Genomic DNA, 12,953 nt, shown 5'->3' with positions numbered 1-12,953 from the left:
TTCATCTTATATTAAATGGAATCTATTACGTTCGTTAACGAGTCAATATTTACATCAAAAGGCATTTATGTTACGGAAACAGTCGTATACCTGAATAAATATTTGTTCTATTGTAGATAAAGCAAGCTATTTAGAAATAGCAATAATTTGTAGCCATTTAGCACAAAGTATCCAAAAAAATAGTAACTTTATATCGTATAACGTGATTCCATATTATAGGAAACTTCCGTCCCGCATTGCATTGGAGTTTAAAAAATTATTTGATTTCAGTATTTTTAAAACAGACGGTTTATCGCCGCGTCTACAACTTACCTTTGAATTTTTTATCGCGGACTTTTATCAATATTTATCACATTTTCCATAGATCCGCCATTCAACTAAATAATAAAAAAAGTTACATAAATAAGATATTTTGGTGAGCTAATACTTTTTAGTAAAAGAAGTCCGCTAAATTAGTACAACGTAAAGCAAAAAGAATTCAACTACGGACGGCTGCCAAAAGAAAATTCTTATGATCAAAATCACGGCTAACGAATACTCTAATAGTAAATGACTTATAGGACATTATTAGCTGCCTCTATACCGCCGGCCTAGTCTAGCCAATATTGTGATAAAATTTTAAAATCGCCCGAACCATTGTGATAATACAAAATAATGTGATGTGCGCTACGTGCGTTAATTACAATGCTAATAATGCGCAAAGGACGATTGTCACTTTACTCTAAATTTTGTTTTAGTTGAATTAAACTTTAGGTACCTTTTTATTTTGTAAGGTAGTTTAGTTGGAGCTAAGAGACCTATACAACAGAAATGTATTGGATAGACAATCGTCCTTTGCTGACAAAATGTTGGTGATGTATCGTGCGAGGGTGTGTCGGGGGTGGGGCACATGTGGGCGGGACGTTACTCGGGTTCAGGCGAGTCGGGGGCGTCGGGCGCGGCGACTGTGGTGGCGGCCGCTGCACGCGCCTTGCGCAGGTAACTCGCGCTGTCAAACTCCAGACAAGTCTGTCGACACCACACTCATCAATTATTAAAATATTTAAAGTAGCTGGTGCCATAACTTGGAGCCACTTCTATTACAAGCGACAACTTCGAAACATTCATTATTTCTATCACTACTTTGGAATGATTTTCAAATAATTTCTTAAAGATATATTTTAAACTTACGAACTTACTTTGAATTGAAATGTTAAAACAGAACGTTTCGAAATTGCCTAAATATAAAATATATACAATGAATTAAAATAATTAAAAGTGCATCATAATTACATTTAAGAAGCGAATCGACTTACACTTTATTCAGCACATATAAGCAATATTATCAACAATTAAAATAACTTCGTCGATTTAACTTGTAAAAGTTTGTACATCGTACTAGTATAAAATATTTTGTTTTTGAAGCAGAAAAGAGTACTTTTTATGTAGAATCCATGCAATCACCGCTTTACCACTAGATCAAAGCCGCAGTGTTTTGATTCAGCGTTTAGTAGCAGTTTGTCATTGGTTTTTGATAGTTATTCAAGCACAAATCTTTTTCTCGATATTTGATGATTGTTCGCAACCCTCGTGTAATGTCGTAGGACATGCTGGAGGTAAGCTGCTCTGTACAAGAGGTGCAGCAACCACATAGCGTTACCGACGGGTTCCATTTCCAAAAACACATACAAAAAATATCACAGGAATGTAATTCAATTATTTTTAAAAAAATAAGAACATATGATGCGTATTTGGACAATGGAAACCGTTGGTTAAAATGTTAGAGTGCAAGCATTAGAAACAGTTTGTTAGTAGGTAAGCAAAAAGTACAAGCAAAAGAACAAATCGCTTCAACGTTTTATTTAGAAAAAAAATCAATTTGACAACGGTAAAATAACACAAAAGAATTTAACAATTAAAGTAAATCATAACAATTACAAATCACCTCGACAATAACCAGAGATCAATATTATTTTTCAATCCGCTCAGTGGATACAAGTCTACCTATAACGAACCTCCCTCGAGTACCCGTTCTGTCCGCGCGGCAACAACAACAACAACAACAATTTGTTACATACAACATCATACATATAATCAACATCTAACATTCACAATCACAACATTAAACAGAGAAAAAAAATCAATTTTCAGTTTATTATTATAAGGTACTTTGCGGTAACTAATTAATCTTAAAATTTCTCTCTAAAACTAATTTCTCAGTCTTATATACTTTAAGTCGATAAATTTTAATAAATACTTTAATTTTAAAAACAATGTAAATAAAACAATATCTTGGCCATTCTGAGTCCGTGGTCTCTCTAAAGGACGAGTTCTCTCTAAACAAACAACTTTTATCATTATTTTAGCAGCCGCGATGTTAATGTCACTGGTCAGAGAATGCTGCACTAAGCATTGTTACAACTCAGAGTGGCCAAGATATTCCTAGTCTATATTACCCATGGGCTCTGAGATAGTTTCTATATTATTAATAGATCAGTCTTATTAGCACGTAATGTTAATCTTATAATGACATAATGTACTCTTAGTTTAGGAAAGCTTAGATAAGTACATTCGTAAGTATACAAGCCCAAGGTTTGCAGTTTGTTAGTCAATATATTTGGCATTCATGAGTATCGTCATTTTCATACTGAGGAGTATTTAAAGCTTCGTATCAGGCGCAAGGTGCAGAAGTGTCGCGGATCATTACCAGAGTGCGCGTGCGCGAGCGCAGCTTGAAATTCGAATGTGTTCGAGCCGACACAAACAAGGTGAAAGTTAATCTCGGTTACATTCATAGAACCGGAAAACTGTTCTAATTTTAAAATAAACTGGAATACACATTTCCAAAAATATAAACACATTCGAATTTGCTAAATGAAAAGCGTGCGTAATGCGAGCGCGTCGGGATCTTTTTGAAATCAAAGTTAAAATTATTTTAAATCGAAATCAAAAAAACCCTCGCTGCGGTGAGGAGGTGGGGCAGGGTGGGGCGGGGCGTGCGGCGGGCAGAGGGAGTCGGGCAGGTCGCAGCGGAGTCCTAGAGCCGGTCGGCGGCGCCCCGGCCGCCCGCCGGCGCCTCGCCGTGCTGCCGGAAGGAAAGGATTCGGCAAAGATCCGGAATTAATATGAGCACCGCGCTGTTGTTTCGCAACGAGTCAGTCGAGCTAACTGCAAACGACGTAAACGCAACTTCTTAACTTAAGTAAAATCGGGCCCCGGTCCCTTCAATCTATCGCGACGGCCACGACGGCCACAAACAAAACATTGGGGCGTGCGTGGCAAGAGGGCGGCGCGAGGTCAGTAGAAGTTGCGGCACAGCAGCGCGGCCAGGTAGTTGGGGTGGTGCAGCGGCGGCCACACGCGGAAGGGCGACAGCAGACGCTGCGAGAGGGGCGGGGCGTGCGCGGCGTGGGGCGGGGCGTGCGAGGCGTGGGGCGGGGGGGCGTGGCGCGGCTCGCGACGCGGCGTTACCTTGCGCACGAGCTCGGGCGGGAAGCCGGCCAGGCCCGCGGGCGGCAGCTTGCTGAGCGGGGAGTCCGCGTACTGCACCAGCGTCTCGTACGTGTACGTCTGCCGCGCGCCGGCCGCACCTGCGACACAGACACCGACACATACTAACCTGATTCAATACTCACCACCTATTACTTTTACCGTTACGATATTCATGTTGAAAAATTAGATTTAGTTATAAATATTACAAATAAATTAGTAATAATAGTAGTAGTCCAGTGCTTGGTAATAAGTTGGAAATTACGGGAGTTACGTCAGAGTAACGTCTGTCAAACTATAGACACTGGACTTTATAAAAAATACGAGAGTGAGAAGAAGGCTCTTACTAGCTGTGAGTATGATGAAGTATGTCCAGTCAATAAAGTAACATGCAACAATTCAAGATTATAAATTTGTATTTATATGCATACAAACATTATCATATTTAATTATTTCATTTAAAATCAAGCAATGTTAGTTGCACTCTTCACCTCACTTAACCACTCACCTCTCAACTTTTTAAAACATTCTAGTTTTATGTTTAGCAAAGTAAGAATAGTTCACATGCTTTAAGCAATAGCATTCACACATCAGTTCTCTGCGACCAGATTATGTTAATAATAAAGAAATAAAGCTAACAAATATAATTGATATACTAAGCATATTGTCCTCTGTGTCATTATCTGTGACAAAACATAGATAACAATATTATGCTTTTAAGCGGGGATTTTGCTCTCAAAAACCCACGGTTGGTATAATTTTTTAGGAAGATAAGAACAATTTTTGCATTTAAATCATTATTTAAATAGTTAGTTGGCTAACATTCAATATGCTGTTAATGACTGACTTCTGCATACTAGATACATAATTGAATGATGATTGAATGACAACTTATATGGAGTGACATAAATAATACATGCCGGTTGCCTAATATATTACTGTGAGAATACATAACAAGATACATCAAGACATTTTGATGCGAGCAACATAAATATGATTCATTATAATTTGGTGGCAATATTAAGTAGAGATGATATATAGTGTAATGTGTCACGAGGCGGCAGGTCATCTTACCTTGGTTCTTGTCAGTGCTGGTGGCACGCGAGAAACGTGGCCGGCGCGGCGCCGTCTCGCCCTCCCCCGCCGCTGCACACACGCTTGACGTCACGACGCGACACGTGACGTCACGACGCGATACGTGACGTCACGACGCGACACGTGACACCACGTCAACAAACGATACCACGGCCGCGCGAGTTGACACACAATTTCTAGTCACAAGTAACTACCTCGAGATTCGCAAACTTTATTGTAAACAAATTCTATGACACTATTCTTAATTTCACATCAAATTCGACATTTAATTATGTATTAATCTATTTTTTTTTGTTCCAACAATAGAAATGTGTAAATATATTTAGATTTTAATTAGTCACAGACATCCTATTAAAAAATAGGAGTTTACATTATTTTATGGCAGAAATTAAAGTAAAATCAAGGAGTAGTCATTTTCAGTTGAGCTGTATCAAATTCTTAAAATACTAATGTTAACCTTTCCCTCATAATAACCCACTACCCAGGCAGTTACTTACGAAACATAGAAATTGTATTAACAGAGTTAATAGGCGGGTGATGAAGATTAATAAATGGTTATTTAAAATGATCAAATCCAGAAAGTAATTTGGAAAACACCCAGCCTTAGCCGTGGACCGAAATGTCAATGAATTTGAAATACAATACATACAACAAATACATATGGATACATAATATAATAGGACAAAAATACAACATTATATTTAAATAATAAATTCATACTTTATGAGCAATGATATTTCTATGATTTAAAATATAATTACGATGTCAAATTGAACCTAAACTGCTACATGCTTCAGTCAGTCTCTACCGCTTTTATTAAAATATAAACCGACTAAATATAAAACAGCAAACCCATTTTCCATTTTCACACCATCATGCTGTACGCTATAATTATTAGCTTTTAGCTTTATGTCTACAGACATGCTATTATAAAGTCGGGATGCAAATTGTAAATCTATTTTAAAACCTTTCGTTTCTTTAAAACACTACATGCAAATTCTTAAAAGGTATTGGCAAAAACTGTCTTGTCTTATGGCATTATTTTTTGCTCTAAAGACTATATCAACTTCTTGCGACCTAAAAAGGGATTATTTTATACCTTATTATTACACGTATTGATTTCTACCCTTCTCAAATATCTTCATACAGATCTCACTTTGTTTATAATTATTGGAGCATTTATCAATAAATTTTAGTTCTGTTGTTACCTTGCGCGTCGTCAGAAGCGTGCGCATGCGCAGGCGCGAACACATCGTCATCGCCATTGAGTGCATCATCACGCAGCAGCAGCGCGGCTCCGGGCCGCTGAGACAACGTGAAGAAGTCGCCGGAGCCCGCGCCCAGCGCCTCCAGCGCTCCCGCACTCTCAAAGTACTCGTCCAGTACCAGCTTTGCCGTCTGACAAATCACATCACAACACATTTCAACAATTGTGAACACAGCCTATTTGTTGTTTGACTGAAAATGATAAATTAAATGTAATGATTATAATTAAATCTTACTTTAACAAGATCCAGATTGTTGCCCGTGATCTTAATGGAATGTTGGCCAAAAGTCACAGTGTGCTTATACTCTCCAAGCGCGGCGTCGTTCGTAGAGAAGCTATGAAGCAATGTCCGATTGTTGTTGTGAGGCGACTTCTGAAATTTATCGGCAAAATGTCTATAAAATAAGTCATTTAATTTGTCCAAGCAACAAAGTATGTAAAATATGATTCATTTATCAAAGAAATGAGGAAATGACGATGTTACCTCGCGCTGCAAGACGTGCGGCGCGTCGTCCGAGCCGGCGGAGTCGAGCGAGGCGCGCGAGCCCGCCAGCGGGCCCTCCAGCGCTCCCTCCAGCCTCACCGGAGACGCATTGCGCCTTATTGTATCACCGATCAAATGCTTCGCGTGGCTAATAAACGTCAAGTTTCAGTTAAATCCATCAACCACAATACTACAGGTTTAACTTGGTCAAGCGTACATCACAAAGTATTCAAGGTTACTAACCAAGTTCTAGATCTATTAACGGCGATATAATGAAAGTATAAGTTTGAAATTAAAATAATACACTCTTACTTATTAATACCAATTAGTTTGGATAATGTACTCACTTAACATTTTCTTCATTGGGACCTGTGATTTGAACAAGCCTCTCCTTTGCGCCTGGACTCACTGGAAACAGAAAATACTCTTCTAATACTGACTAACATAAATTATAGAGTTAGTACAGTTTGTTAATATTTAAAGCCGAAAGCTTAATGCAATTAATAGGCAGTAAGTACTTAAAATTTATTTTGTTATTTTCCATCTAAGAACAATGGTAAAATGTATTAATATATTAAATTTCAAACACGTGGATACATATTTTCATGAATGTTAATCTATAATAGTGTTAATTAAACCTAAAATGAGCAAACCTAACATGTTATAACACTATACAAGTAGACGACATAGAGAAGTAAGAAGCTTTAATTATAATAGGCGAGGATAGAGAGAGTCCGTCACACCATGCGTAAGCGCCGCCCCGTCCGCTCTGTGCATTCGTACCTCTCTGAAACGATATTATCGTGTCACTTATCTCCTCGATCATGTGCACCCGTCTGCCCTTGATACCCATCACTGTAACACCACAACACAAGTTCAACTTACTGCATTCACTCCAATGTTGCCAGCCTATCAACTGTTATTTAAAAAATAAAAGACACAAAATAAATTAAACTAAACAAATATTTTCTAGATAAATAAGCCCAATTGAGAATTGATAATACATACATAAATTTTTACACAAACTTAAAACAAGAATCTAATTTCATGCATCTTTCTACAGAACTTACGAGTAATTTAATAACACTAGAAATAAGCATCTTGACTCCGTTCATGCCCTGATTACATCTACATCTTGATATTACATGTCTACATGCTTTGATATATAATAAATATTCCTGGATAATTTAAAATATTGTAGTGGCTGTATGACTAACCTTTTCCAGAATCAGCATTTCTAATAACAACTTCATCCTTGGAATAGTTTTTGCCCGGTATTTTCGTTGGCTTAGGGAATTTGCCAGATGGCTTGATGACTTCACCGGGGCCAAGTAAAGTGGGCGGCTCGGTAGGCGCAGCCAGCGTGGGGGAAACCGAGCCACCCGACCCCGACCCTTCCATGGTAGGAACTAACAGTGGCTGAACATGATACAAATTTTTATAATTGTACTGAAATAAATGTATACTCATTTATAGGTAAATAATATAGTAAGCTTCTACCTCAGCATGTGTACCACGGTGTCTATAATATTGACTCATATAATCAGATCCTTGCCAATTCTTTGCACGTAATTCTATTAACTCAAGAAGATGGAGACGAGTTTTTTTGTCCAATCTTTCATCCTGAGACCCGTTACGGAATACAACAAAATATCTGAAATTTCAAGTTTGTTTAAATTATTTTTCATTTATTTCCAATTCAAATTATGTTTTTAGTTGCTTAAAGTGAAAACAAACCTATCAAGAAACTCCTTATAAAGTGCTTCGAGCTGGGCACCATAAAGCTTGAGGTTGGAGTACATGGTAGCAACATTGCTCTGGAGGGCACGATCAAAATTTCCCTGCATCATCTGGTATGCCACACCTTCAGTCAACACTATTAGATCATCAACTGCAACAAAAAACACATATTAAACCCAACTTTACTGCTGGCCTAAATAACTATTAATGTTTACTTATAGATTTTTTACTTCACATAAAATTAAAGGTAAAAATAAATAAATGGTATTTCTAATAAGATTCTTACCAGAATTAATTTTCACATCTAATACAGAGTTGCGGGTATGTGCGGAACTGGTCGTCGATTTCAGGGGTCTGGGCACCTCCAGTTTTTTTACCGTGCGGGTCATTTTCGTTAGGGTCGACATGGTGCTGCAATTCAAAACATTTTGTAATAAAAATTCAGTGCTTATAAACAACGCGATGTAAAGAAGCAAGCGGTGACGTTATAATCACATTTAAAATTTCTGTAAGGATGTTAGTAACCTTGTCATAATTTATTCATGTGAAACAATGATACAGGAACATAACTATCAACAAATCAAACAACTCACTCATCCATGGCGACTGCGCCTATGCAGTATATGCACACTAAAACCACGATAGAGCAAAAAGCGTGAAAAGTGAAAGTGATGACAATGATACTAGCGAATAAATTCGGAACAAATCCAATACGTGTTCATTACTCGTAAGATTGGTTTTTCGTATAATAAAAACGGATTAGCAGAAAAAATTTTGACTTTGAAGAGGATAAATACTTTGCTCGTCAAAAAACATTTGGACAAAACAATTGAAACTCATGGAACACAATGAAATAAGAAATAAACAAGAACACTCACCTGGCTACGCCATTAATTCGCAATAAAAATAAATTTTAGTTAGAGTTGTACCTGTGCCGAAAAATTTTAATTTTGTTCACAGAAACATTTTCTTATTAAAACAAAAAAAGTATAATTGTTCCTTTCTCTCGATGAAATTTCATATTATGTAAGTTATTATTATTTTAATTAAAAAAGAAAACAATAATTTACCGATAACTTTTACCGGTTTAACAAAGCCCTTTTTTCCTAGTGTTGCAAGTCTAACAATTCTTAATCTGAGCAAATAACCTATTTAGGTAATATCGGTAATATTTACGTTTTGTAAAAATTGCTATCTTTTTTCTGAAGATATTTTTTATTTTAACACATTATAACACATCATCTCTCAAAATGAAATATACCCATTATATGAAATTTTTGGCTTCATCATAAACTGTTAAAAACTAACTTTTTCAGATATGTCTGTCAAACATTGACTATAAACTGAAATTAATCTACTTTTGACTTACGTTTTACAACCGTTACTGACCTCCTAATCATAACCTATACGCAAACACCGCTTGTAAGTGTACGAATGAAGACCTTCACAAGAGTGTGAAATAGTAAAAATGAAATAAAGAATAGGCAACATTTTAAAATGTCATTTGGTGTCATTTTGTCAAACAGCAATCAAACGTCATTGTGATATTTTACGTCGTCTTCGACGAGAGCAAAGGTGTATGTATTTTGGTTTGGCAATTTTGCTATGGTGTAACGTAAAATGTGTGCAAACGAAACAAATTTACTGCACCAAAAACTTCTCAAAGTTTAATGTGATTGTGATCTATTCAAGTGATTAGGTTTCCTGCTTCTTATTTTTTTTTTGACGGGAAAGGTACGTTTTTAAAATGTTTTAGTTTGAAAGCCGGTCAATGTTTCCTTTTTAAGTTTAATTTTGAAAAAAAAATCGTATAAATCTATTCAAAAGCTTTTAAACACCTAACAGAAAAATTTATTAGTAAGAAGTAAATATTTTGTTTAGTATTCCAGTCTAACGAAGTTTTTTCGCTTACAGTTCACGAGCTATGTGATTAGGTAGCTGTTTTATACTTTTTTTATCATTTTAAGAGTAAGTTTGTTATAAAGTTAAAGACAACGATTTTACTAGAAACTAGTAATCTGAACTCATAATAATCAGATCCTAACTTGATGTCAAAAATTGAATTTTATGTGGCACATGTATAATAAAACTAAACTCTTCTCCTTGGATTTTTATTTATACCTTTTTAAAAAAACACAATAGTTATTGGTTAAAATATTAAAAGATAATTTTTGATATAAAGTGTAGTATACTAGTTTTAATGAGGAATAGAAAGTTGTAATTATTTTTATGTTTTATTTTAATGTTAGATTATTATAAGTAAATAATAATCAATTAATATTCATAGCACTGTTTTATTTACAGCCAGCAACATGCATCAGTACTACCTTTCGGTGATATTTGTGAGGCTGGTGCTACCTGCAGGGCTCCTACTAGGTCAGTAGGACTATCTTATCATTATATTTTATTTATAAACACATGTGAAGCATTGTTTTTATTTCAGTTGGATTTTATAACATTTTTATGTCATTCTTAACTGACCATTTTGAATGATGAATTTCAAAATATTAAGCTTTTATTCAATGACCATCATTAAATAAACATAGGTTATAGGTTACATTGCCACATTATTTGATGACCTTATATCATTATAACAAAAATACAGATACTTTAATTTAAAATAAGGAAATTTTAGTTTATATAGGGTAAATGTGTTAAAAATCTCACATAAAGTTTGTCTTTCAAATTTATATAAATAATAATAGTCCATGATTAGACCTCGCGTCATTCCATTGTTACCTTTATGAATTCCCACAACATCTCCATAGTAATACCAAAATAAGGATTACGTCACCATCGCGCGAATCGCCGCGGTTACCATACATAATTTTTTTTGGTGTTAACATTAATAAATTATATAGAACTTAACAAAGTAATTCGTAATAAAAATAAAGAAAAAATATTGTTTTCGTTCGTTCGTTTTCGTAATTCGTTGAAAAGTTTTATTTAAAAAAATAGTTTCAAAGTCTTAACATTTAAAACAGGTTTTCGAGTTATGCATTATATAGAAACGATTTATGATATAGAAACGAAGTAAACTATAATTATTTGCTAAAATAACAACCAATACTACTACGTATACTCCGCCTATCATTTTTCGACCACCAATATAATACAAATAAAATGAAATCTTACTCTAAAAAATCCGTCAAGACGTAGGTTACAAGAATACACATGATTGAATATCTTACCTACCCACCAAAAATATTACCCTCATATCAGTCGGGAAAAAACATGTTGATTTGATTTAATGTCGTCGCATTGCGGACTGAGAGTGTAACAGGCATCCCTCAGGGCGCGCCACATCAGGGTGCGTCCTCACGTTTCGTAGTTTGACCCGCTGACCGATATGCCCTGGCCTTGCCGGGAGTCTTATCACTGAAATTTGCATGTTTTCAACACGCACCCCTTGTAACGCAACATTTGTTATGACACTTCGTATATATCAACCTGTCGAGATTTCCCCTGTATTCTATATTTCGGAATTTATAAAATAAAATCGTACTTATAGGATATTCCAAAGAACATTGAAATCAATAGCACGAATTCATAGATTTGGAAAAAACAAAAATAGTCATTTGCATTTTAAATATTAAGTGGTATTGTGGGTATATGTAAAATTTGCTTCTAGACAAAAGTGCTGTCCGTCGTGAGGTTTAAAATTGTAAAAAAAAGTATTAGTTTTTAGCACAATCAGTAGTTATAACTGAAAACCAACAACAAGGCATACAAGTTATCACACAGAATTTTTGCTCTGAAATTCAATACGCAATTTATCATTTAGAATGAACACATTTTGGAATGAAGATTATGCCTATAGGATTTGGCTCTATTGGATTAGCATTATAAAGCTAAATGCGTGCTATACTCGTAAAGAATTCGCTGTGTGACCCTAATTCCCCTACGGCTCATAAAGTCAGCAATTTAGGGAACAACTCCGACCTGCCCTTTGTTTACAACCATGCCTAGCTACCCACGGCGCGCGAGCTATAAAGCTATTTCTAATACAAGCGCTATGTTTTCAAATCGAATCATATGGTGCTATAATAACAGTAAAGTAATCGTAGTTTTGACACAGTAATGGCAGACTAAGACACTATACACGGTACAGTGTATACATCGAAGTGTCTATATCAACACGAGAGTCTTGATTCATCCGTAGAGTTGTAAATCTAATATATAAAATTCTCGTGTCACAGTTTTCGTTGCCATACTCCTCCGAAACGGCTTGACCGATTTTGATGAAATTTTGTGAGCATATTCAGTAGGTCTGAGAATCGGCCAATATCTATTTTTCATTTTGGTTTTTTTTTTTAACTGCGCGCGTACGGAGTCGCGGGCGACAGCTAGTAGTGGACATAATTTCTGTCTGAATCTGTTCGTATCGTATGATTCGTTCGTATGATATGAGAATACACTACAGTATACAGTACAGTATGCGACTATAAGGCATACACGAATTGTAATTTGTGCAAGTTTCCAGTTAAATTTTCACCTTAATTAAAAATAGATGACACATGTTATTGACGTAAATATGTTTGTGTTGACTTTTTTGTATGGTATAGTAGTAACCAGCGTGTAATGGAATCGTTAGAGGTTTTAAAATGGTGCCTTTTAGTTTAAAAATAAAGACATGCAAAGTTATGTATGTTATACAACTTTAAACTTGCCTTGAGCTTTAAATGTTTCAACAAACATTTGTGCGTGGCCTACCTATCCGTGAATTTCAACTGTCGTGTCACTGGTATCTGTTAAAAATGTTATCTGTGTTCTTTTCAAAAAAACTGAGAGATATGGCAACATTCTCTTATACGGTTGAGGACAGTGGAAACTCACCTTTATTCAAATTGTTGACATCCAGCCATTCAGCCTCATGACGCCCATTGCTGGGCATAGGCC

The 12,953-nt window shown here is 35.8% G+C and overlaps 2 protein-coding genes across 15 annotated transcripts in view; one reads left to right on the top strand and one right to left on the bottom strand.

Annotated features, from left to right (window-relative positions):
* Nucleotides 1-348: 348 nt before the first annotated feature.
* On the bottom strand, nucleotides 349-9,010 carry LOC106713326 (eukaryotic translation initiation factor 4E-binding protein Mextli). 7 transcript variants are annotated; one of them, XM_045681116.1, is made up of 13 exons: nucleotides 8,933-9,010; nucleotides 8,341-8,465; nucleotides 8,052-8,205; nucleotides 7,815-7,968; nucleotides 7,532-7,733; nucleotides 7,098-7,169; nucleotides 6,662-6,722; nucleotides 6,315-6,462; nucleotides 6,066-6,203; nucleotides 5,772-5,961; nucleotides 4,543-4,614; nucleotides 3,451-3,569; nucleotides 349-1,008 (listed from the first exon to the last, which is right to left on the bottom strand). In XM_045681116.1, exons 2-13 carry the CDS (start codon nucleotides 8,459-8,461, stop codon nucleotides 904-906), a joined length of 1,536 nt encoding a protein of 511 aa, XP_045537072.1. In that variant the 5' UTR covers nucleotides 8,462-8,465; nucleotides 8,933-9,010; the 3' UTR covers nucleotides 349-903. The 7 variants fall into 7 exon arrangements, with proteins under 7 accessions (XP_045537072.1, XP_045537027.1, XP_014361604.2 ...); XM_045681071.1 differs by lacking the exon at nucleotides 8,933-9,010 and adding an exon at nucleotides 8,769-8,793; XM_014506118.2 differs by lacking the exon at nucleotides 8,933-9,010 and adding an exon at nucleotides 8,648-8,760.
* A 596-nt stretch (nucleotides 9,011-9,606) lies between these two features.
* Nucleotides 9,607-12,953, top strand: part of LOC106713314 (piezo-type mechanosensitive ion channel component) — a 52,803-nt gene continuing 49,456 nt past the window's right edge. For all 8 annotated transcript variants that reach the window (XM_045680788.1, XM_045680818.1, XM_045680745.1 and 5 more), the window contains exons 1-2: nucleotides 9,607-9,788; nucleotides 10,359-10,430. In XM_045680788.1, coding sequence (XP_045536744.1) covers nucleotides 10,367-10,430 — 64 coding nt within the window. In that variant the 5' untranslated portion in view covers nucleotides 9,607-9,788; nucleotides 10,359-10,366. The remainder of the gene's footprint in view (nucleotides 9,789-10,358; nucleotides 10,431-12,953) is intronic.

This window comes from Papilio machaon, chromosome 1 (genome assembly GCF_912999745.1).
Source record: "Papilio machaon chromosome 1, ilPapMach1.1, whole genome shotgun sequence".
In the NCBI taxonomy this organism is placed as follows: domain Eukaryota; kingdom Metazoa; phylum Arthropoda; class Insecta; order Lepidoptera; family Papilionidae; genus Papilio; species Papilio machaon.
The sequence above is the reverse complement of the archived record's forward strand: the minus strand, read 5'-3'. Positions and strand labels throughout refer to the sequence as shown.